The sequence below is a fragment of the Amblyomma americanum genome, chromosome 1 (genome assembly GCF_052857255.1).
Source record: "Amblyomma americanum isolate KBUSLIRL-KWMA chromosome 1, ASM5285725v1, whole genome shotgun sequence".
In the NCBI taxonomy this organism is placed as follows: Eukaryota; Metazoa; Arthropoda; class Arachnida; order Ixodida; family Ixodidae; genus Amblyomma; species Amblyomma americanum.
This window is the reverse complement of record NC_135497.1, coordinates 52023425-52049944: the sequence shown is the minus strand read 5'-3', so window position 1 is coordinate 52049944 and position 26520 is coordinate 52023425. Positions and strand designations below refer to the sequence as shown.

The 26520-nt window shown below is 48.7% G+C and overlaps 1 protein-coding gene and 1 non-coding gene across 3 annotated transcripts in view; one reads left to right on the top strand and one right to left on the bottom strand.

Moving 5' to 3' along the window:
* Nucleotides 1-2480, bottom strand: part of LOC144132736 (carboxy-terminal domain RNA polymerase II polypeptide A small phosphatase 1-like) — a 62187-nt gene extending 59707 nt beyond the window's left edge. For both annotated transcript variants that reach the window (XM_077665360.1, XM_077665350.1), the window contains exons 1-2: nucleotides 2401-2480; nucleotides 1604-1728 (exon numbers count right to left, since the gene is read on the bottom strand). In XM_077665360.1, coding sequence (XP_077521486.1) covers nucleotides 1604-1728; nucleotides 2401-2473 — 198 coding nt within the window. In that variant the 5' untranslated portion in view covers nucleotides 2474-2480. The remainder of the gene's footprint in view (nucleotides 1-1603; nucleotides 1729-2400) is intronic.
* A 21239-nt stretch (nucleotides 2481-23719) lies between these two features.
* LOC144116598 (U1 spliceosomal RNA) lies at nucleotides 23720-23886 on the top strand. The gene has a single exon (XR_013311924.1). It is a non-coding gene; the product is annotated as a U1 spliceosomal RNA (small nuclear RNA).
* Nucleotides 23887-26520: the final 2634 nt, after the last annotated feature.

Here is a 26520-nt window from a genome sequence, read left to right as displayed (position 1 = left end):
CATCTCTCAATTTGAAGCTGGTCACCTAAAAACTCGGGTAGGTATCATACTCCACAGACAACTGCCTCTCCTCAGGGTTGACAGTTGAGCGAATAAAGGGATTTCAAGCTGCTGAGTGACAACAGGCAACACAATGAATGAGCTAAATCTTACCCTCCAACTTTATCTGGAAATTAATTGTACAGTCATGAAATTTATTAGTGCACGGCAGCGCGTGCACAATAGTCTCGAACAATACTCGTGGCAATACACGGCCGCTTTTGTAAACAAAGTTGAAACGGAGGTGTGTCCTTCGGCTTGCCAGAAGCAGGCAAGGTGGCATAACCCTTTCCACCACGTTGCGAAAAACAGCTGCCACGTATCAACACAAGTAGGAGACCAGGCTGGCGGGCACGCGCTGCCGTGTTCACGCTCAATTTTCATGACACTATGTGAACATGCAAAATGCATCAGCAGAAACCAGGTTCTCAGCAAACAAATTAGCAGTTTCACACAGAGGACCACTTTCCATTGGTCAGTAATGAAAAGCAACAGTTCTTTGCGTGAAACACTGCATACATTTAATGCATATTAAGCAGACGCGCAGATGCCAGCCAAACCCTTCTCATGCCTATGTGAGCAAGCTGTCAGGTGGTTCCACCGTGGGGAGCAAATCCCAGAAAGAATGAACTGTCAGCCATATAACACTTTCCCCGCAGGCCTCACTGTCGCCTGTGGAAGGGAGAAACGTCTTCGTAGAACGGGCAGGGATGCAAAGCACTAGCTGCAGCATTGTCGTGGCCCCAACAATTGTTTTGGGAGACCTCAGTTCATGCCACTGTGACATGCAGCTGCAAAACGGCAAGGGCGCTGTAAATAGGCACAGCCTGCAGCAGCACACCGTTACTGCAGCACCTGCGTAAAGGCGAGCTCACAATAGCGGGAAGCTTCCCGCAGCGGCACAGCGTCAACGTCGACGCTGCCTCGCAGCTCCTCGGAATGACGCTCACACTGCGCGCGTTTTCTCGCTGCGGTTGTCTTGGAATGTGGAGAGAGGAGGCGCTGAGGGAGGACCCGAACGAGCAGAAAGAGAAGGGGATGGTCACGTGACAAAGCGCGCCCTTTTCTCGCGGCGTCGTCTTGATCGTCTGCTAGCTCTCCTCCCGTCGCCCTTTTTGTCACGAGGATGGCTGGTTCGAACGATGAGCTGTAGGCTACGGTAATCGTACTTATACTTGCTTGTTCGCTGCTTCTGCACCGTCGCTTCTGCACCGTCTCAAGTCGCATGTCCGTGCTGGCAAAGCAGCCGCCGAGTGCCCGGCCGGCCGGCCGGCCGGCCAGACGCGCGCAGCCTCCGCCTCTGCCGACGGGGTCACTGAACTGGGACCGACGTCACGGTTCACGGTCGGCGCCCATTGGCTGTGCTCGTCAGCGGCACGGGAAAAATAGGTACCGGACCCATCGCTCTGCGGGACGGCAAAGGAGGCTGTCCGCGGGAGAAAAACCGGCTTGTGCGGGACGCGGCACGCGGAAAACGTCCTGCGTTGCGCGTTTTCCCGCTAATGTGAGCGCGCCTTGACCCGCAACCCTTCACCCAGCGGAGCACAGTCAAGGGGGGGCTCACCTTGGGCGAGTACTGGCCATTCTCCTCGGCAATCACGGGATTGCTAGCACCTTGGTTATTGCTCCCGAAGCAGCACAGCAGCGTGTTGAGGAAGCCGCGCTGCCGGGGCTTCTTGCTGGAGGGCACTGCCCGGGGGGAGGAGGGCGCAGTAGCCGCGGACCCCTGCCACTGGCCTGGGGCCCCGGACTCACCGCCGGCGGCCGCGCTCTTGCGGGGCGGCTGGCCCCGGGCGCCGCCGCCGGGGTAGGTCGAGCCGCCCGTCGACGGGGTGGGCACTCCGCCCCCCTTGCTGCCTTTGCTGGGCCGCGCCGTGCAGCTCAGCGCCGCCCTGAGCGCCCACACAACACTGCTCGGAGTGACGCCGACACGAGCGCACGCCGCTTACCTTGGGCCAGCGGGCGCATTACGACACTAGGACCACATGGCTCTACGCGAGCACAGCAGCCGGCCGCCCCGGTGCTCCAAAGCGGCCGGCCAGACACGCATCGCTTGTTCGCTTTTCTTAACAAGAGCGGCTTCAAGAAGCACGTAACCGCGCCACCTTTCGCAGGCACGCGCCAGCCACCCCGTGAGCGCTCCCCCCAGCGGCCCGAGTTGCTGGCGGCGGCAGTCACCCCGCCGAACGAAACGCGCCGCCGCAAGCACGGCCGCGTACCGTAGGCCGCATGCGCTCGCGCCCATAGACCCCGTGTGCAGCCGGGCGCAGCGGTCCGAACGCTGTGCTCGTTCGATGTTTCGCGGCGACACTACCTTCCTCTCTACGAGCCCGCGATGGCGCCATATTGCAATGCACCTACCTCTATCTGGAGGAAAATTTGTTAGTTGTTCCTCTTCTCTGTTAACTTGAGTAATTATGGACGTACTGTCCATGGATCCCAAATTTCCTTCTACGCCACTGCAGGTACCTTGCAACAACACTAAACGAATAAACTTTGCAATAAATTAAAATGTTTCAGGATCTCTCACAGCTTCCTTCTGAGTCCATGTTAAAAAAATACTAGGCCTAATGAAGAGGGCTGCGAGTATTTTACTGCGCATGCCCAGACGCTCCAGGTTATTTAAAGCAGCGGCGCTTTTAGAGCGCTGTTGTTTTGGTGTTCCGCTAAGTGAATTTTTTGCGCTCGATTTCGTCTGCAAACTTGTCATAATTGCCTTTAAAAATATGCAAGAGTTGCTCTAGTTGCGCATTTATCCATGCTGCGGGCGCTAGTTCACTCTTCCTTTGCCTTGCCCACCCTTCTCCCTCGCCGTTTTACTATTGTTGTTTTCTAATCTCGCCGCTTCATTCTCACAGCGGTCTATCATTCCAACGGCGGCAACAGCATCTATAGCTGTGGCATGTTGTAAGCGTCCAGTTGTAACAGGTTGCAGCGCGGGAGCTCTCGTGTCGTAGTCGCACGCGCGGTCTGCGTGGTGCCTCGACTGCCGCGGATATGAATCGTGTGCGCCACGCGCGCGCGTGCGTTTTCCCGTTTCGTATCTTAATTCCGTATTGCATCATCGCAATGATCGCATGTGCTCGTCTCACAACCACTGAGGTTCGCAGTCGACTATGGGCCTTGTTTGCGTCCCCTGTGAACGTAGAGTGAATGTGACTCCTAGTTTTCACCAACGTTCTTGGTTTTCACGCACGCGCTCTCAACATCGACATTAGCTGCGCGTGCACTGAGTACACCGAGGCATCGGCGCGCCGCCGACTGCTCTCGCTGCGCCGCCGCCGCAGACGTTTTCACTAGGCGCGCCCTACCTAGCACAACCACTGAGGTTCGTAGTCTACAATAGGCCTTGTTTGCGTCTCCTGTGAACGTATAGTGAATGTGACTCGATCCGGTGTATTCACCAACGTTCTTGATTTTCACGCACGCGCTCTCAATGCCGACATTATCTGCGCATGCACTGAGTGTGCGCTGAGGTATTGGCGCGCCGCCGAGTGCTCTCGCTGCGCCGCCGCCGTCGACGCAAACTGATCAGCGCGTCGCCGCCGATGACGTTTTCACTCGGGCACAACCACTGAGGTTCGTAGTCTACTATAGGCCTTGTTTGCGTCCCCTGTGAGCGTATAGTGAATGTGACTCCTTAGTATTCACCAACGTTCTTGGTTTTCACGCACGCGCTCTCAACATCTACATGGTGATAGTGGTGGTTATTGTCATGAAGGGGGGAGGGGGATACTGGTCCCGACGTATGTTGGCCCTTAGGGCGTCACTCTTGGGGACCAGGGGAGGGGGGGAGGGGGATGAAGGGGGGGTATCGATATTAGCTGCGCGTGCACCGAGTGCGCCGGGGCATCGGCGCGCCGCCGACTGCTCTCGCTGTGCCGCCGCCGTCGACGCAAACTGATCAGCGCGCCGCCGCCTCCGCCGCCGACGTTTTCACTCGGCGCGATGGCGCGCCCTAGCACAACTACAGTGGCTGTAATAGGAATTCTAGCCACTGTAGCACAACCACTGTGGTTCGCAGTCTACTATAGGCCTTGTTTGCGTCCCCTGTGAACCTATAGTGAATGTGACTCCTTAGTATTCACCAACGTGCAACTTGTCATCCCCAACGCGAGCAGTTGGCGATGGTGAACACCTATAGGGAACTTCGCGAGGCGCCTCTCGCTCAGGCCGTGTCCGGTCGCCGCCTCTTGGACCGGTTACATATCAGACATGGCCACCATACGATGGAACGGGTTCGAGTGCCCGAACTGTGGAGACGCGCCCTCTACGTTCGACCCCTTCCGACAAGGAGGACCATAATGGCCGGTGCCAGGCGCGGGCGGATGCCCAGCACCGCCACTATGGCTCAAAGAAACACGTCTCATACGTCGACATTGGAGGCCCCTACCAATCCAGGGGGGAATTGTACACGGCTGCAGTCATACACGAGGGAAAACAGGCGGACGGCCTCTCGTTCCGAGTGCCCAACTCAATTCATGCGGAGGAGGTAGCGATCGCCCTCGCAGCCTCACATCCCGACTCTAAATTCATCCTCATAGACTCTCGCGGAGTCTGTCGCAACTTTGAGTTCGGTCGGGTCACTCCACTTGCTCGCCAAATTCTTCACCAGAGCACTCGCGTCTGCGATCCAACTCATCTCTCAATCATATGGGTCCCCGGCCACCAAGGCATGCCAGGTAACGAAGCTGCCCATGAGGCAGCCCGCGCACGCACTTACCGGGCACCAGGCGTTTCTTGGGCGGACCTTAAGCCAGATAACAGCCCTATCCTTTCTTTTAAAGAGATTACTGAGCACTATCGTGCCGAACACCGGCGCTACCCAGTTCCTATGAAGGGACTGGGTAAAGCTGGCGAACAAACTCTCCTTAGGCTCTTTGCAAACACCCTGCTGTGCCCGGCGGTTCTCAAGCCCTTTGACTCTTCTTTTGACGGCCGCTGCTCATTCTGTGGGGAGGTAGCCAACACCTTTCACATGGTTTGGGCATGCGGGCAAAATCCTTCTCTCCCCCTCATCACCCCTTCCCTTACCCGAGGGGACTGAGAGGCGGCTCTGTTCGGCTGCCAGGAACCATCGGCCCAACAGGCCATGGTTCGGCGGACCTGCGCAGCGGTCAGGACCAACGGGGTCCCGGAATGAGGGACTCCGCCTTCTATTGTAAGGGGCGAGACCCACTAGGGGCCTCTCCCCGAGCACCTCTCTGCACATATACAGCAACCGAGCATTGCTCCTCTGCTGTACAATAGAAATACTTACAAGGCTGCACTGCACGACACATTGTTTTTCCATACTTTTCGGACCGCTTACTCCAAAGTCCTTAAATGTAATATCCATCAGCTCTGCACCATTGCTCTTATCATTTAGATTCTGCAAGCTGCCATGACCTGAAGATGCCACTGCACGTGGTTACTTTGACAATTAGAAAGATTTATATACATGCATGCGCATTACAAATAGTCATCATTTGTTTCTATAGCACTATTTTCGTCAATAACTTAATCAACTAGCCTTACAGCAAGCTTCAGACTACTGTATTACTCCACGTTATCTTGGCATGCAGCTCTTTTCTCAATAAAACACATTTACATGAAGACAATCATTTTATGCAGAAACTTGCAACAATTGTACAAAATAGCACACAGCCAATTTATCTGCTCAAGAACTGGAAGCACAGATAATGTCGACAGTTACTAAACATATTAGCATATCTTCAAAATGCACATGCCCTTCAAGTAATAGCCTGCAGTTTGATGGAATACCTTCCGTAGCACATTCCGGCCGCCTGGCATGCTATGACCCTTACTACAAAGGTGGGCATTTTCCTGTCTCTGGTGGCTCGAGAAGACAGTTTTGGCAGATCTTGTGTTGGTGTAAAATTTGTTAACAGTTCCCCATTCGTTGCTGCCCTTCTCTGAAACAATAAGTGGGCTGCCTTAGTCATACTCTTGTGTTTAAATTTGCCTTTTTGGGAGCCGGCATTGTTTTTTCCATCTTTGTGCTTTTAAAGCTCTTTGTGAACTTGGTCCATTATCATTTCATGTAATTTCCTATTATTTCAGTTGTTGCACATTTCACGATATTTGGTCCTTGAATATTTTTCTTTCAGCTTATCGTTTTTATAACTTTTGCTGAAATTTTCTATTTTATTGCAGTGTGTACACTTAAAGTTGTGCTGTGAAAATCCTTGCTACTGTTTTTGTGCCCCAGCAGGGGTTTACATGGTGTATAAAATGAGTTGCTGGTTGTAAACCTCGTATAATGCAGCTGGGCGTGACCGTTCTTCTCTCCTGTTCCTTCACAGGTAATTTGAAGAACACGTTCCGAGAAGCGACAGTCTCATGCATCTTGTCACTCACCAGCTGCATTCTGCTGCATCAAGACAAACAGCTGGTATGAACCTGTTTTTCATACTTCATTTTCAGGTACTTATAGTCATGAACTAAGGAAAGCAAATAGCTTTCACCAAATATTTTCTACTTCTTCATTAACAACATGCTAATCACCAACTACTGCCACATCTTTCTTCCTCACTTAATACATAAAATATTCAAGCAATCTCGTTTCACTGGCCTCATTAACTCGCTTAAGTTACAACCCCCGCACAGGACGTCTAGCCGCCTAAGCCATGACCATAGCATTGCACGCATCAACTGTCATCACTCCTTAGCACTGAAGTCATCATTTTTCCGAACGCGATAGCACTATGGAATGGCCTGCCAAATACCATCACATCATGCACTGACCGTAAATCATTCCATGAAAAACTAAACGACCATTTTTCATGAGGACAGTCTTTTCCGCCATATTCATCTCGGCACTTTACAGAGCTTATTGTTACTAGTTTTCTTTTGATGTCATGCATTTTGCACTGTCTTGCTCTTTTATTGCTCGAGTGTTCCATGTATAAATTTTGTTTTTGTTCCGATCCCGTGCATTCCACTTGGCATTGTATACCCCTCACAAGCAGTGGCATAAAGCTCGAAGGGGGGGGGGGGGGGGTCAGTCTGTGATTGAGAGATGTTAAAGGGTAGTCCTGTGCGTTCGAGGGTTAGCACAGCGCAACCCCTCGAAGCTTTCTTTGGGGTCTTTCTTTTGTTCGGACTCGGTAAGTGTTTTAAAAGTGCGCGAGACAAGCGCTGATAGACACGATTCTTGCCTTGGCGGCATGCATAAAACTGCTTCATATCAGCTGGCAATCTTTATTTAAAACAGAAAATAAGTAAAACAAATTAAGCAATGTCTATCGCCGTCACTTGCAGTTTTTTAAAACTTCCCTTCCAATTAGAAAATTGCAAATTTTCCTTCCATTATCTCGTGCCCACGCGTCCTATGCGCCAAAAATAGAGGAACATGGAGGCTGTGATTGTAGCGCGAGAAAGCGATGCTGGTTAAATGATGTAGAAATAGCACACCTGTTGAACTCGAATGCTTAAATAGCACAACGCAGGCTTTAGATGCGAGGGAAGCTACAGAATATAACTTTATGCTCGGCGCTAGAGGTCTGCATGGGCCAGTATCTAGACCAGGCCTGGACCTACTCGTCACTACTTTGGTCCCGATTCCGAACCCGACCGCGGACCGCTATCAATCTCAATGACCTGTCCGGCCCTGCGCTCATTCAGTCTTGCCCGTGCAGGCCCGTTTGCTTTTGCATGATGAAACTTCACTCTTAAAAAAAGAGAAATACATTAACGAGCAGTAAACAGACATCTGTGCAGCAGGTGAAAAAGTTGCAGAAAGCAAGAAGCGCTACATCGTGTTCATACCACCGATGAGTGCCTACCCAAGCTGGGCACAACCAAAAAATATTGTGTTACTAAAAGTGCACTGCATGCCATCCTTTTCAGTGGCTCATAAGGCAACTCTTTAGGAGTGAAATTTCTAAACACAACGGCTATATAGTGCAAGTGTTACCTGTTCCCCTCGTAAGCGCACTCCGTCCTAACGCACTGTGAGCGCATTGTTATGGACTTAGCTTTACTTACATAGTGAGGAGACTTCATGTAGCAGTGAAGAATATAGAATCATAACATTTTCAGATAAGGAGAGAGTTCCCCTTCGAGCACGGCTAGCAGCTTTACAAAGTCCGAACACTCTCCAGATCCCAAGAGAGGGATCTGCAACCCTAAGGACCACATCCACATGGGTTACACAAAGGTTGTCCAAAAATGCAAAGCGTCTTCCATTAGTCAGCTTTCCATAAGTCAGGAACACAAGCGAGGATACCATTTTACTCAAATGGAAAGCATCCACCTTTAAACATTACGGCACACTGTGCTGCATTTAACTGTGCGCATGGGGCACTATGCAGGGTTTGTAGCTGGACGGTGATGGCCTTTCACTACGGGAAATTTTGGAGCCTTCTTTCGTCAACACCTCTGCATAGGGCTCCGGTCAGATGGGCTTCTGCTGACGGCGGCGGCTATGTCTATAACCACATCTAGGACTTGTTAGGTAGAGTGGGGGGAGGCTGGACAGCCATGTACCTCCCTGAAATTTGCGTGGATTTACGCCAATGCTCACAAGATCATTTAACTGCTGCATATTGTTATTGTTTTTTTGTTTTCCTTTATCCAATTATTCTTTCTCTATTTTGATGTGTTCTTGTTAAAAAATGTTCATTTTGCTCCCTTCTTATGTAATGTCTTCAGGCCATTAAGGGAAAAATAAATGCAATGAAAAACCTGTTTTCCCACTCGTCCCAGCTTTGATTCCACAAGTGCTTTCATGAAAGAAGTGAATCAGAAGAGAATAGGATGGGGGTCTGTTCTGATACATTGTAACTAAAGAACCATAGTGCAGGAGTACAAAGACGACGGCGAGACAGGACAAACGCTTGTCCTGTCTCGTCGTCATTTTGTTCCTGCTCTATGTTTAGCTACTTTCATGAGACACAATTTCTAATGTTTTAATTTATAGCTTCTGGGATGGAAAAAGCTTTGTTTATAGATGTCTCCAAGGCATTTCTTTATGTTTGTACAATCCAGGTTAGCTCCAGGTTTATACAATAAAACTAAGGCACCTCAACATTGACTACTTGGTTTTCTGCAGAATCACTGATTTCCTTTCTAACAACGCGTCATGTGACTGCTAATGCAACCAACTCATGGTGTTCCCATACTTTCGGCCATGCCTCAAGGATGTTCCTTAGCATGTTTATTCTTTCTGACCTGTATTAGCAGTTCATTCAGTTTTGTTTCTAGTTCTATTTTTTGCTGCTTATTGTGTCATCTACTGCAAAATAACTGATAGTTCTGACATTACATCACTTTGTACTGAATTCAGTAACACTCTGTAATGATATCTCTATAATCTTTAATTTTTGTTACAAATTTATGACCATATCTAATAACCATTCACCCTGTCTCTATTATATGTTAAGAATAGTTGCCTTGACTTCTTTCTTTACAACCTTAAAAAAATTCATATAAGTCCAACTAATATTGACAACATAACATCAAAATCTAGCTGCATGCTGATGCATATAGAACACAATTTTTGTAATGGAACCGAAAAAGCATTTGTACCCTACCTATGTCTGACTTAATCTACAATATCCTCATTCTATGTGGGCTCTGGCTGGTCTGCTAATAAATGCCCTCAAGAATGTGCACACTTGCTCAGTGCATGTCATCCTGCTTGCTTAGCATACTGCAAGTACCATGGACATGAAAAAACCCTAATATCCCCCCCCCCTTACTCTTTGCCATAAGGTGTCCTCTTGTCATTTTCATAAGACCACAACTGGTTCTTTTTGCACTTTTGTCACACCTGCCACTTCATATCTGTGTGCATCAGTTAACCACCCTCACGAAGTCAACATACCTCACCAAATTTGGTGATATATGAGTCACGACCTGAGGAGCCGTGCAGGTAGGCATCGGGGAGAACCTAAGACTGAGAGCTTTTAATTAGAGAGCCAGGGTCCAGGTCACAGAGCCAGAGCACTTCGAGAGCCAACCACCGCTTTGTCGCTGTTTTCGACTAAGTGTGGAGGCCGCGCGGCGTGCTAGGCACGTGGCATTATTCCCCCCGCGAAAGCAAACATAGTCTCAATGTGGAATGGGTTATGTACAGGGAGAGAAGGAAAAAAAACGAAAAATAGGGGTGAGGTGAACTGTACATCTGGCGCCAATGGCGTGGATCGATTTTCATGACGCAGTGGTTAATCCCTTTTCATCTGCGATGTCACGCTAGCTGGTGCAAGTGGATTGACCAGCATGTGATGAGAACCTGTTGATGCCAGTGTATGGAGGGCCTGCTTTGAGCGGCATTTGCCGCTTCATTCTTGAGTTTTATCCGACTGTAGTCGCCAACCGACATTATTCATTATTGCACTGCACATGCTAACTTCTTTTAATCTCTACAAAAGTGCCGTTGCATATATGTACTTGAAATTCTTGGTTATTGTCCTTGTGTTTCAGTTTGCTGTGGCTTGGTCTTCTTTTTCATGTTGAGCATTCAGACTGTCGCATTTGATCTTTGTACACTAACACCTTTGTTGGGATTTTGGTCTGCTTTTATCTAAGGATTCCCTTTTATTTGAACTGCTCCAAACCTAACGAAATATTTGTGTTTTTGACTAACGGTCTCTGTTTTCTTTCCTCTTGTGCCATATCTATTTTTTCACTAGTGCCACTTTTTTCCTTGATGCTTCTAGCTGACTTAGAGGGTAAACTAATAAACTTGTGTTACTGTTGCATTACAGCTACTTCAGTCTTAACTCAGTAAGGTGGTGAATGCACAATTGTGTACTTGGCTTTTATCGCATGCTTTTTGCTCTTGTTACTTTTCAGTAAAGATACCCAAGTCATGTGGGCAAAACATTAACTTTAGCATATTCTTGTGCGCCCATTTTTTTTTTGTCCATATTGCCTGCTGCTTCATCACTACTGTTCAACACGGTGTACTGTTATATTCACAGGCCTCCTAGGACCTGGAGTAAAAGAATAGGTGGCAACAGATGCTGATCATTATGGCTACTGGGCAATAAATATGGCTGTGGGCAAAACACAAGTGACTGTATTCCTTGATGTTCTTCCATACTTGAAGCCTGTGCCTATGCATATTCCTTGCCCATGTAATCCCATGTGGTGGAATATTCTGAATAAACGAGAACTGCTGCTGTTCGATTATACTTGTTTATTTTAAGCATTGTACGGCTTACTAGAACAGAATGAGTATGATGCAAGATCATATAGGGTGCCAACTAACAACTTCATTACACATGTATGTTCATTCTGTCTTGCACGAGCTGGAAATGACATTTCAGGTAACGTGCATACCAGGAAAATGATACTTTGTGACATGTTTATGAAATCGCATTTATCAGGGACAATTGTGTACTTTTCTTGCTATGCATGCATTCTTTGAAATGTGATTCCCAGATTATGTACAAAAGATGGAAGTTTCCTGTCCTGGGTAATGAGCAATTGTTGGTTTTTGCTCAGTCTCTCTTTGTCATATTTTGCATCATATTTGTTTGTTGTGAGCTGTACAGTGCATAAAATAAATGGGACAGCAGCCCACCCCCCACCTGAAAATAGACTGGCTGAATATCTGGTGAACATCCTCTGAATGTCTAGGAATGCCATATATAGGCATGATATGAATGCTATATGGACGTCCACTATGGTCAGCCTGAAGATATATGGACGTAGTATGTGCTTTTGTGAACATCATGTGGACATTGATATCTTGTGGATTGGTGAATATCCACTGGATATAACTTGGTTGGCTGCGAGCCATGCCTATGGCATAACCGGTGGTGTTCTTAGGCCGCAAGTTACGATGCATAAGAATTAACTCGTTTTCTTTGTGCCATTTCAACTCATGGCTACTGGTGCAACAGTCGCCATATTATGTTGTGCAAATTCACTACACTGAAAAACTCGATTGTAACATACCTCGTCTCGAAACGTTCGGCGATTTGCCCAGTATATTGTTAGCAGGGGTATAGTTAGTATAGTGCTTAGCAGAAGCTTGACTAGGGAGTAAGCCAACTGTGCTCTTCTAGTACACTTTATTTTTGCTACATCTTGGCATGAATGGAATTGTCATGTTTAATTAAGCGTAACACAGTGCACGTTACTGCCTACCCCTCGCTGCCAGCCATAGTTTCTTACTATCGACTAGAACGAAAGCTGGCTGCCCTGCACTTCATCTACCATGGCCGCCCGAGGCATGCCGGAAAGATTGCCTCAGATTGACATCTGGTAGATTGTGTGTGCTATGGATTGGATTTTTTGGCGGTTAAGTTTCATTTTCACTGATGTTTTGTGCGCTTTTTTGTGATGTCATATGGTGTAGTTATCCAGCTATGCACGCAATTAATTTGAGATCCGATCTCCGAAGGTTCGGACTGCTGAAAGAGCATGGCTCTCTTAACTGCACCAGCTCTTAACATGTGCTGCTGCTGCTGGCCCGGAGTGCCTATGCACACCCGAGATGTGCTTTGGATTTAGTCGCATATGTATTACGAACCTCAAAGTTTTATTGCCGAAGCATGCTCCGTATTGTTATGACCGTTACTGTGCTGCTCGAATTCACCATGTCCGCTTGAAAAGCACTTTGTGCTTCATCGAAAAGTACATGTTCTATACAAAGGTGACAGGAAATTTTCTTCGCATATTTGCAATTAAACATGCAGAATACTACTGCTTGAAATAGGAAACAATCTCATGTTGCCCGATGTGTTTTTCTTTAACACAGAACTATGCGGCTCTGCCCGAATAAACCGACCATAAAAGCAAAGCAGTAAAGTTGGGACAGCAGAGAGCACTTGTTTTTTTTTCTTACAATTCTGGTAGGTGGACCATATCCTTGCTGCAGACTCGGCTGGAGATTAAGTATACTATAGGAAAATTATGTATTAAGATGCGCCAAAAGTGCAAGAAAAATTACGGAGGGCACTTAGGACTACTTGCGTGCCGTGAATGTGAAAGCATGCACGCGGCCCCTCCCCTACCTCCGCCGGCTGCGGCGCGCGCGGAGTGGCCGCGACCGCTGTAGCGCGTGACGTCTGCAAGAATTTGGCGCTGTGAACCAATGATAACCCCCGACTGCTGACGTCATTTGCACGACGTGACGTTGTCTGCCAGATTTTCGCGTGAAAGCCCGGCACCGCGCGTCGCCGCGAGGTGCGAAAGCGGTCATTTTTAAAAATGTATTGTAAATTTCCCGCTCGCTTTTGAGGTCTCGTACGCGGCATGGACGCTCGGTGGCCTGTACTCTACGCTGTGCAAACATTTTAAAGCCAAGCTCAAACACCCCTTTCTGCGGCCCTTTAAGTGCAATCCAGTATTTTTTTCTTTGCTACCGATCCCCTTTTGAAGAAAGCTGTTTGAGCACCAGAACATCACGAACGCGCAGACGCGGGGAATAGTGAGAGCTGTCGCAGTAATATATATATATATATATATATATATATATATATATATATATATATATATATATATATATATATATATATATATATATATATATATATATATATATATATATATATATATATATATATATATATATATATATATATATATATAATTTTTGGGGGGTACATATATACAATAGGTGAAAATCATTATTGAGGAACTTGTGCATCTTCTGGATGGTCCTTTCTCCGTCTGACGCTTCTATCTTCAGTATGACCTTTCACCGGTGCATACTGCATGTGCCGTGAAAGAAGCGCAAGTACCTGCAAGAACTGCATTCTGACGCTGCTTTATTAGGTTCCCAGTTGGGACCGATGCGACTGGTTCCAAATGGTTAGATTTTTTTCCTGAACAAGCATATACGTGGAACTAATGGACTACTGTAGTCCATTTGGATTATCCAATAGGAACCAATTGCATTCAATTTGAATTCATGTGGAACCCGTTGAAAACCTGTTTTTTTATTTTGCGTCTAAGAGGCAGGCGGCACAGCATGTATCCTCACGAAAGAAACAGCGTAGCACATGATGCTCCCATGAGAGTAATTTGTGCACTTGCACGAAATCTCGCAGACTTCCCTGCTTGTCGCCCGTATATAAGACGCTGACATGCCGCGCGGTCGTTGGTCGCGCGATAATAAATGAACATGGTGAACACCGATATCTTTCGCTTTGTATATCCTGGATTAGCTGAGCTAATCCACAGTAATTCTTTTCGCTCACGGCCAACGACACCGGCTTTTCTGCGACACGCGCTCCTTAACGCTATCGCGTTAAAATCCCTCCTCCTCCCCGTGAACGAAAAATCCTCTAAGGCGCCCGTGTGCTGTGCGATGTCAGTGCACGTTAAAGATCCCCAGGTGGTCGAAATTATTCCGGAGCCCTCCACTACGCCACCTCTCTCTTTCTCTTTTCTTTCACTCCCTCGATCTCTTCCCTAGCGGCGCGATTATGGTGTCCAACGATATACGAGACAGATAATAATAAAAATAATAATAATTGGTTTTTGGTGGAAAGGAAATGGCGCAGTATCTGTCTCGTATATCGTTGGACACCTGAACCACGCCGTAAGGGAAGGGATAAAGGAGGGAGTGAAAGAAGAGAGGAACAAATAAGTCCGTAGTGGAGGGCTCCGGAATAATTTCGACCACCTGGGGATCTTTAACGTGCACTGACAGATACTGCGCCGTTTTCTTTTCCCCCCAAAAAACAATTATTATTACTACTCCTCCTCGCAATGTACGCCACTGCCCCAACTGATAGCGCGCGACGGCAGCGTAAGGAAATAAATAATAATAATTGGTTTTGAGGAAAGGAAATGGCGCAGTATCTGTCTCCTATATCGTTGGACACCTGAAACGCGCCGTGAGGGAAGGGATAAAGGAGGGAGTGAAGGAAGAGGTGCCGTAGTGGAGAGCTCCGGAATAACTTCGACCACCTGGGGATCTTTAACGTGCACTGACATCGCACAGCACACGGGCGCCTTAGCATTTTTCCTAGCTCTGAATATTTGTGATACTTTTGACGCAACCATTTAGTAGGGTTGTATTGTTCAGCACATGAATTTTCCTAAGATTTCAATTGATTGGCACCAGACAGTGCCTGATTTTTTCCGGTTTTCCTACCTTGGGAAAAACAGAATAATATTAATAATAATAATAATAATAATAATAATAATAATAATAATAATAATAATAATAATAATAATAATAATAATAATAATAATTGGTTTTTGGGGAAAGGAAATCGCGCAGTATCTGTCTCACATATCGGCCTACACCTGAACCGTGCCGTAAGAGAAGGGATAAAGGAGGAAGTGAAAGAAGAAAGGAAGAAAGTGGTGCCGTTATGGAGGGCTCCGGCTTTAGCGTTTTTCCTCCATAAAAACGCAGTCGCCGCGGTCGTATTCGAACCCTGATACTCCGGATCAGTAGCTGAACGCTCTAACCACAGGGCCACCGCTGCGGGTTCGCATTTGTACCGCTGTCATGGCATTCGCTGGACGGGCGGCTTTTGGAAGCTTACTACGTCCGGGTGATGGCAGAAATGGATGAAAAAAAAACGGAGGACGTTTAAGCTTCGCCTTTAAGAGTGGAACGCGACAGCGTGTTGCAGCACTGCCAGGGAGTCCAAGGAACGCCATCGCCCGTTCGGCGCGACGCCTTGCACGTTAGACAAATCGCTCTGCTAACCACCCCGTGAAACGGACGCGCGGAGCGGCAAACCACGTAGAAGCGCTGCCAGGCGCCCTGCCGAAACGCGCCGGACTCAAGTCGTAGTCGTAGTTCGTCGGCACATCGTTCTCGACAAACCCGATGCCACGAACGCCAGCATAGCCTCCGCGCCGAATGAACGGGCAGCAAGCCGCAAGCTTCGTGGTTAACGCGCTTTGGATAATAATAATAATAATAATAATAATAATAATAATAATAATAATAATAATAATAATAATAATAATAATAGGTTTTGGAGGAAAGGAAATGGCGCAGTATCTGTCTCATATATCTTTGGACACCTGAACCGCGCCGTAAGGGAAGGGATAAAGGAGGGAGTGAAAGAAAGGAAGAATAGGTGCCGTAGTGGAGGGCTCCGGAATAATTTCAGCCACCTGGGGATCTTTAACGTGCACTGACATCGCACAGCAAACGGGCGCTTTAGCGTTTTTCCTCCATAAAAACGCAGCCGCCGCGGTCGGGTTCGAACCCGGGAACGCCGGATCAGTAGTCGAGCGCCCCAACCACTGAGCCACCGCGGCGGGTCGCAGGGAAAGGAAGGAAAATCGATTTTTGAAAAATTGTTTTTTTTGTGGAAAGGAAATGGCGCAGTATCTGTCTCATATATCGGCGGGCACATGAACCGCGCCGTAATAGAAGGAATAAAGCAGGGAGTGAAAGAAGAAAGAGGTGGCCTCCGGAGTAATTTCGACCAGCTGGGGATCCCAAACATGCACTGACATTGCACAGCACAAACACGCCTTAGCGTTTGGCCTCCATCGAAACGCTGCCGTGTTCCAATACTATCTTTTCGCTTGCTCACCCATGCTCCGGCTCCCTCGTTTGTCTCCTCTTTGTAGACGCAGAGAGCGAATAACTTTTATCGAAGAAAAAAAGTGTGGTGGGGGCCTAAGCCCTACAAGGGAGGGAGACAAAGCTGACTGGTCGAGTGTTAGACGAAAGAACGCTTATTAGGCGAAGACACCCATATTTATACCATTTAGTCGCATGAAACCTATATAAGCGAATTACAAAGTGCACACCTAAAAAGACAAAACAATCCACTCAACTGAATCAAGAATGAAAACATCTAAACCGCACATACTAATTTGGTTGCAGTTGTTCTTTTGGCTTGACTATGTCCGTTGCCTCGTCGCCAGACGCACTTCTGATGCGGACGGTGCGGCATATGTCCTCTCAAGTTGCACTACTGCGTCAAACCCCCTATCGTCTGCCACTATTTGTTTACACAGCGCTGCAATGCGGACACCCGTCTATAATATCACTGATCATCCCAGTACCAATAGCCTTTCACAGACTCTCTCAGACGCCCGTCCCATCATGAACTGGTCGCAAGGCCTCTCTTCAGACGCGCTATAGTAGCACGCGTTCACCAAGTCCCGCAGAGCGCTGTAACATACTCGGAAATTGTCCCTCCCCCCCCCCCCCCCCCTGATCTTGCCATCTGCGTTGAAAACGGTGGCGCTCGATGATGACATGTGACGATAGGGAACATATCTGCTTCAGAATGTAGCTCTTCGTCTGGGGCGTCCTAGCCAGTTGCGTTCGTCGTCGTTACAGGTGGCTGAGTAGCTTTTAGTGCATAATAATTGACACCATAATCCTAATCATCGAGGGTATAAATCAGGAGTGCACCTTTGTGCTCTGCTGGCAGTCGCGACCCTTCTTACAGCGACCTTTGGTACCATCTAAAGAGAAACCGGGACCCAAGGCCGGCCCGGCTTCAGTATGAACGCCGGTGGCGGCTGCATGTTCAATTTCGTTATAACCGCGTACTGAGGCATTTCTAGAAAACTGGAATCTTCCTCGAAGAAAAAAAGAAAATTGAAAGTCACTGTTTTTTTTTATGAATGGTGACCTTCCATGTCTACTACGCAGCGTGTAACTCTCTCGGCTCCGTTAGGCCTCGCGTCTGACCGCTGCCGCCTTGCGCTATTTCCACGTGTCGGGGAAATGGACGCCGCCGTCGTACACTTGCGATTCATGTTACAAAAGATTTTTTTTGGTTCCCCACAAAACTACTATGTACTTTGCCCTGTCCTTCTACTTGTCCCTCTATTACGCCTTGGATTAAGGCCGCTTGGCTGTTTTTTTCTGTCGATGCGAATGGATTGTAGAACTGGGGTCTCGCATGCCCGTTCTAATGAGACGCCATATTGTGCGCTGTGAAGAAAACGTGCCCACGGACGCCAGCTATTGAGACGAAGAACTCAACATTAATTTCGGGGTTTTCATTGAAAATACTTGCAGCTAGACAGTGTAGGCTTTCTATACACTCAGTAGATTAATCGATCTATGCTGTAATCAGGATCTGCTTCCCGATGTTCATGGATTTCGAAGTGATGCCTTCGCACCGTGGTTACCACCGACAACGAACGGTGCTTACGAAGGCAACCTTTAAAACTTGAAAAAATAAAAATAAAAACTCCATCAAAAAGAACAATGCAGATGAGCAAGCCACATGAAACGGAACATCGCTGTAATGAATCATTTTGATCCCGTGCCAGTTAATGAACCCCAGGTGGTCGAAATTTCCGGAGCCCTGCACTACGGCGTCTCTCATGGCCTGAGTCGCTTTGGGCGTTAACCCCCATAAACCAAACCAAACTATTATGATCCCTGCTGGAGGGCGACTCTCAGTGCAGTCGAACAGACGAAAATGACGTGAAAGACTCACATTTTCTGTAGGTGCTGTGCCGGCGAACATTGCTGTGGGACAAGAAGAATACCGATCCATCGAAGGATAAGTCGCCATTAGACACTCCACTGGAAATGCGCGCTGATCTTGCGCACGCAAAGACACTGCGGGTAAAAAACGCGCATGCGCTGAATGTGACGAATCGCGTGTTGCGGACGCCCGCCTGTAATAAGCAATCCCTCCTGAAGAACTTGCCTGAAGCGTCAGAGGTTATTCTGCCCGCCGTAGAGCGCGCGTCCGCCGTATGGCGGCGCTGGCAGATGACCCTCTAGCAGACGACACACGTGCAACACAGAATTTTCTTGTGACTGCCGTTGAAGCAAAAAGTATGCCTTCTGGTGCGCTGTTTCTTAAATTATTTGTGTGGTGTGTTTAGTGTTACCGTATGACAAGTGACGCGTCGATGACAGCAGTTGCTGGAGGGAGTAGCGAGCGAAAATGCAGTACTGTTGCGTTACGTTTTGCATGTCCAGTCAGCGAAACAAGAAGGCTGGCGTTTCGTTCCATATGTCGACGGTGGTTGTGACGCCCGCGCGAGCCAGGCTGCAAGCGTGACGATGCAACCACCGTCGACATATCGGCCTGCCGGAGCAATGGGATCGTCGCGCCACGCCTGCAGCTGATTTCATTCACTTAAGCCAGGATTGAGAGCAGCACAATCGTGGCGCGCGAATGCGCTAGTCATGTGACTTTTTTGTATTTCGCTGGCTTTCTTTGGCGCTCGGAAAAAAAGATACACGTGAGGCTTTCTTTATCGCAAATAAATGGAATGGGGGTTTCTGAAAGTGCTCTCCAACTTTGCTAATCATATTTTCTGTCTAAAGTCAATATTTACGCATTTAGAAAAATTATCTTAGTTGCTGATTAATTAATTGCAAAACAAAATATTGCCTATGATGCGCAAGCCGGTTGGTAGGTGTATGTAATTTCCCTGGCCTACCTAAATACCTTATATATTTAACCCTTGGCTAAAGTTAGCGTGGACACCTTGTATAGCTCGCAACCAATGCCGGTGAGATTGTGAACGCGGGCCTTAATAATAATAATTGGTTTTTAGGGAAAGGAAATAGCGCAGTATCTGTCTCATATATCGTTGAACACCTGAACCGAGCCGAACCGTAAGGGAAGGGATAAAGGAGGGAGTGAAAGAAGAAAGGAAGAGAGGTGCCGTAATGGAGGACTCCGGAATAATTTCGACCACCTGAGGATCTTTAACGTGCACTGAAATCGCACAGCACACGGGCGCCTTAGCGTTTTGCCCCCACAAAAACCCAGCCGCCGTGGTCGGGTTCAAACCCGGGAACTCCGGATCGGAAAAAGAAATGACAATTGGTTTTAAGGAAATGAAGTGAGGCCTGTCTCACATATCTCTGTGGACACCCGAACCGCACCGTAAGGAAAAGAAAATGCAATGAAAATTGATTACAAGGAAAGGAAGTGACGCGTGTGACGTATCTCTTGTTCGGGCGCAGTGGGGCCGTGCGGGCACGCAGGAACCACGCGGTGAGCGGCGAACAACGCAGCGCACATCCAAAGCGCCTCGCCGCGGTGGCTCAGTGGTTAGAGCGCTCGACTACTGATCCGGCGTTCCCGGGTTCGAACCCGACCGCGGCGGCTGAGTTTTTATGGAGGAAAAACGCTAAAGCGCCCGTTTGCTGTGCGATGTCAGTGCACGTTAAAGATCCCCAGGTGGCTGAAATTATTCCGGAGCCCTCCACTACGGCACCTATTCTTCCTTTCTTTCACTCCCTCCTTTATCCCTTCCCTTACGGCGCGGTTCAGGTGTCCAAAGATATATGAGACAGATACTGCGCCATTTCCTTTCCTCCAAAACCTATTATTATTATTATTATTATTATTATTATTATTATTATCCAAAGCGCGTTAACCACGAAGCTTGCGGCTTGCTGCCCGTTCATTCGGCGCGGAGGCTATGCTGGCGTTCGTGGCATCGGGTTTGTCGAGAACGATGTGCCGACGAACTACGACTACGACTTGAGTCCGGCGCGTTTCGGCAGGGCGCCTGGCAGCGCTTCTACGTGGTTTGCCGCTCCGCGCGTCCGTTTCACGGGGTGGGTAGCAGAGCGATTTGTCTAACGTGCAAGGCGTCGCGCCGAACGGGCGATGGCGTTCCTTGGACTCCCTGGCAGTGCTGCAACACGCTGTCGCGTTCCACTCTTAAAGGCGAAGCTTAAACGTCCTCCGTTTTTTTTCTTCCATTTGTGCCATCACCCGGACGTAGTAAGCTTCCAAAAGCCGCCCGTCCAGCGAATGCCATGACAGCGGTACAAATGCGAACCCGCAGCGGTGGCCCAGTGGTTAGAGCGTTCAGCTACTGATCCGGAGTATCAGGGTTCGAATACGACCGCGGCGACTGCGTTTTTATGGAGGAAAAACGCTAAAGCCGGAGCCCTCCATAACGGCACCACTTTCTTCCTTTCTTCTTTCACTTCCTCCTTTATCCCTTCTCTTACGGCACGGTTCAGGTGTAGGCCGATATGTGAGACAGATACTGCGCGATTTCCTTTCCCCAAAAACCAATTATTATTATTATTATTATTAATATTATTATTATTATTATTATTATTATTATTATTATTATTATTATTATTATTATTATTATTATTATTATTATTATTATTATTATTATTATTATTATTATTATTATTATTCTGTTTTTCCCAAGGTAGGAAAGCCGGAAAAAATCAGGCACTGTCTGGTGCCAATCAATTGAAATCTTAGGAAAATTCATGTGCTGAACAATACAACCCTACCAAATGGTTGCGTCAAAAGTATCACAAATATTCACAGCTAGCGTGCCATTCTCCATTTATTGTAATTAGTTTTGGTAGCAATATGATATGACACCGTTTTATAAGACAGTCTAAATTACTGAGACGCTTTACTTGTACTTCCCCTTTTGCACTGCTCTCGTCGCGAGCGAAAACCTAACACCGTGAGCACCGCTCAGCTGTACTGTTTTGCCCTGTCCCGTTTCACACATGGGAACATTGGTATACATGGCAGTATTTTCGAAGAGTATTTTTATCGCAGCTATGGGTACCATTTTTCCGCGACACGAGCTCCTGAACGCTATCGCGTTAAAATTAGTTCTGCGCTCAGCATCTCGTTGCATGCCGACAGCTGGACCAGCGTGCAAGGGGACAGCGCCATGCAATAAGGCAAAGATCCCCAGGTGGTCGAAATTATTCTGGAGCCCTCCCCTACGGCACCTCTTTCTTCCTTTCTTCTTTCACTCCCTCGTTTATCTCTTCCCTTATGGCGCGGTTCAGGTGTCCAACGATATACCAGACAGATACTGTGCCATTTCTTTTCCCCCAAAACCAATTATTATTATTATTATTTTGGGGAAAATAATGGCGCTGCATCTGTCTCACATCTCGGCTGACACCCGAACCGCGCCGTAAGGAGAGAAGGTGGTAGTGGTTTTATTAAAAATAATAGTAAAAAGGAAGGAAAAGATTTTTGTTAGCCCCGGCATCTGCTATCGATACTGAAGCACCTGAGCTGGGGCAGTGGAAATAAAGTATAGCAGGCAGAATGGAGAAATGAAATGAAAGAGGTGAGGGGACAGGAAGAGAGGATAGGGGGAGAAGTAATATATACAAACTATTTACACAATAAGAAATGTGTCCATGTTGTGCGCGTGATTAGTTCATTTAGAGGAATTAAATCACACACGCTCGTTGCACTGTGTTGGTTACAACTGGAGTGGGGCGTCCTGTTATTAATCGTTCAAGGTAGAACTCGCGGAGCGTTCGGTCACTGCGTGTAACTTCCTGACGGATAACAGACGAGCCGTCAAGCCCGTGTGTTCGAGGAATGCACAGAGGCTCACCAAAGTTCGCTCACGAGTGCGCGCACTGCCCTGCGGACGCAATAGAGTCTTGATGGAGTCTGGTAGTATGCCCTGCGCCCTATAGGCCGCGAGCATATCGCGACGAGCATCGGCGAACGCGGCACAGTGAAGGAGCAGGTGTTCTAGTGTTTCCATTGCACCGCATCCGTCACACATATCACTCGTCGCGATTCCGTGACGCACTCGTCGTTCCCCGGGCCACACGCAGCCAATGCGCGCGCGGAGGATCATTGCACGTTGTGACCGTGTAAGTGCGCGACAGCCCGTGACACTGTCGATGCGCTCACCTTCCGCGATGCGTGGGTCGGGGTGCTGCTTTCGGAGATGGTCATGGATGGCCGCACGCACGTCCTCCAGCGCAAGGGGCAGATCGCTGGCAGGTAGTTGGTGTGCTGCGGTCGCGAGGTCGTTAGCTTCTTCGTTGCCTGCGATGCCGCAGTGACCGGGCACCCACTGTGGACGCACGGCACAACCTCTCTGCGCGAGGCGCTTGATGTGCGAGCGAATTTCGCGCACTAGTGGGGTACCGCGGCCGTTAGATTGCAGGCGGCTGAGGGCGGCGCGGGAGTCGCACAGCAGACCACTCCTGGGCGGCGGAGGTCCGAGGGTGAGCAGCAGGTCCAGCCCGACCCGGATACCCATCAACTCCGCCGTGGTGGAGCCCAGGAAGGTTGCGTGTTGCTGGCTGTGCAGTCGCAGGGCGCGGATGGTAGCTGCCGCAGCAAGGGAGCAGCTGTCGCGGCCCACTGAGCCGTCGGCGTACACGAGGAGATGGCCCTGGAGCTCCTCGTGTATGACGGCTCTGGCCAGCTGCTGCACAGCACAGAGGGGTGTGCTCCGCTTTCCCGCAATGCCGACAATCTCTAGCTGTACCTCCGAGGCTGCAGGCCGTAGCAGGAGCCGTAGGGGGCTGGGGCTTGTGTCAATTGCTCATACTCGAGCAGCGCCGCGCCCATTCGTGAGCGCGGGTGCGAGCGCATACGCTGCAGCAGCGAGCCGCCGTCCGGTGCGCGGTGAAGCCGGTCGATGTGATTCAATGCCCTGCGCGTTGCTTGGAGCTCAAGTGGCCACGCTCCTGCCTCGGCCAACGTTGCGGCGCACTGCGAGTTTTTGGGCAGGCCTAGGCACACGCGCAGGGACTTGTGGTGCTGAAGCTCGAGTTTCTTCCAGCACGGCTTGCGCACCGTAAGGGGAGAAAGAAAACGTATTGAAGAGTTTTAGGCAAGACTAAACAACTTAGTTCTCAATTAAAGCAAATAAGCAGCACATTAAGTAAAGGTCTCGCACGAAGTAACTAGTGAAAGCTAAAATGCTTAAAATTAGCGCTTTACATCATTGTTGTTGGATCTACAATTCACTCATAACACAATATTCGCAGTCACGTCTATACGGTCGCAGAGAAGGGCTTCGCCAGGCCTTGCAGATTTCTGGCATGCATACCCAATGCTGAGGATTCCCCGATCGGGAAGGGGGAACCTCCAGGTCGAGGCGCGTCTCGGACATTGCACTGCGTCCGCGCTGACCCCTGCCACCGCTTCGGTGGAGCATATAATTTTTGGTAGTGGGGGCTGCGTGCGTTGGTGCGCGCGGCCACCCTTAACCATGATCAAATGCAAAAAAATCAGAAATAACACTGCAGCAATGAGTAGTGAATTACACAAGGGCGGCAATGGAGGCGTCCAAGTCTCTCGCGTTGCCAAGGGGTCCACAGAATCCCACTGCACGTTCGGCGCGACGCCTGGCCCGTTGGACAATTTAATGAAAGGAAATTACGCCTGTCTCGCATATCTCGGTGGACACCCGAACTGCGCCTGTAAGAGATGGAAAGCGAAATAAACTTGTTTTAAGGAAAGGAAATTACGCCAGCCTCACATATCCCGGTGGGCACCCCAATCGCGCTGTATGGGAAGGGAAGTGGAATAAAGTGTTTGAAGGATAGGAAATTCGCCTGTCACATATCTCGGTGGAGACCCGACTCGCGCTTACCAAATTCATTTTAAATTTGGCTTTCTGAAATTGTTTGCATGGTTTGCGCGTCGTTTGGAACGGGATTTGGTTCCATATCTCCGCATACAACGAGCAATAATACAGTTGTAAATATCACCGAAGCTATATTATATACTGTCTTGTGTGAGCCCCGTAAGGGAAGGAAAGTGAAACAAAGCTTGTTTTAAGGAAAAGAAATGACGCGTCTCACATATCTCGGTGGACACCCGAACCGGGCCGTAAGGGAAGGAAAGCGAAATGAAATTTGGTTTTAAGCAAAGGAAATTACACCTGTTTCACATTGCGCCATTTGGGGGGGTCGGAAAAATATTTCGCTGCGGGGAAATTTGAGCGGAGAGCCGTGGCGCTCTTTACAGAGAGCGCTTCACGCTGCCCCCTCTAGGCCAGTTGTTTTGGCCCGTGTGATTTTAATAGTTGGCACAGTGTTCGAAGACGTAATCTAGTCCTTTCTTTCAAAATGCCGCGGGTTCACCGAGTCATCAGAGAATTCCCAGGATAGCGAAACCATTACCTTCGCCACCTGGAGGGAAGTGGCGGAAAGGGGGGGGGGGGTCTTGACCTCCCAGGAGCATCAACATCATCATCCTTAATTATTAGCTGCAGGTATTCCTATTTTACCGCACAATAATTGTCTTCTACTGTTGGGTAATATACAATATTTAATCAATATTCTGGCAACTTTTAATTTGGTAGCGGTATATCAGACTTCCACGGGCTCCATATGGATACATTGCTAGCATCATTATCATCGCCATCATCTCGAGAGTCAAAGGCATGTGTCGTTGCCTGATCTTTGCAGTATGTCGTACATGAGAACTAGCGCGTTTACCTGCTGGACAATCCGAATGTCATTAATGTCGACCGGGTTTTGGGCACTCGCTGTAATGCGTCATGCGAGCATGTGTATTAATGTGGGATCCATATTGGTCTTGAAATGGGGTGGAAGGGGGTGGATGGGGGCCTGGTATGACGAGAAATTATATCGTCACGTGAGTAGGTGTGATGTCATATTACAGCGTCGTCACGTGACTAGGTTTGATGGCACATTACATCGCTGTCACGTGACCTGGTATGACGTCACACTCACATGATGCCATCGCTAATTAGACTAATTAGTCTTAGAATTTTAACGTGAAAGCTTTATTGGCCGCAAATTCGCGATTTCGCCGTGGCGGTACTCCATGGTGGCACGTGACGTCACAACGCGCGCCTCGCCGCGGAAGGTTACTGTGCTTCGCGCGCTCGCCGCGCCATCTGGCACGACGTGACACCGCGTTCCTCGTCGTTGCGCTCGCTTCGACAGCTGCTTCGCATGTGTGATAAGATGTCACAGGATTAAAAAGGAGAGCTGGCGTGCGCAGCAACCACAGTTGAGGCGACAGTATGGACAGCGACAATTCTGATAAGCTGGAGGAGGCCTGGAATCAACAGCGGAACGAGATAAATAGGAAACGAATCGCCCAGGAAGCAGAACAGCGCGCCGAACGACTGGCTAAACGCCACCGTGAATATGCCGCCGCGAGACAGGCACGTTTAACGTCCGGTGTCTCGACAGCTAGCAGCAGCGATAGCAGCCGGAGGAGAGACCCGAGTCCTGCTTCACTGAAGACGGCCCGTGATGAACGATGGAATGCGACCAAGAGACTTCAGCGGAGGGCTCAAGAAACAACGTGCCGTTAGCCTAGAGAACAGGCATAAGAGTGACGCGGCCCCTTCAATCCTTGGATAGCCTCGGTGCTGAAATCAAACATGGACCTACTGGTCATACTGAACGTTTATGCCTGTGCTTCATACGTTGTGGAACATGTGAACAATGCTAACCGGGGAGTTTCACACTTGCTTTCGCTACATATATCCTGGCATAGCCTAGCTAAACCACTGCCATTTTTTCGCTTTTTTGCGACACGAGCTCCTTAACGCTGTCGCGTTAAAATCCCTCCTCCTCCCCGTGAACGATAAGCCCTCCTCCTCTATGGCGCCCGTGTGCTGTGCGATGTCAGTGCAGGTTAAAGATCCTCAGGTGGTAGAAATTATTCCGGAGCCCTCCACTACGGCACCTCTCTCTTCTTTTCTTCTTTCACTCCCTTTTTTATTCCTTCACTTACGGCGCGGTTCAGGTGTCCAACGATATACGAGGCAGATACTGCGCCGTTTCCTTTCCCCAAAAAACCAATTATTACTCGTCCTCTGCCTCGCAATATACGCCACTGCCCCAACAGATAGCGC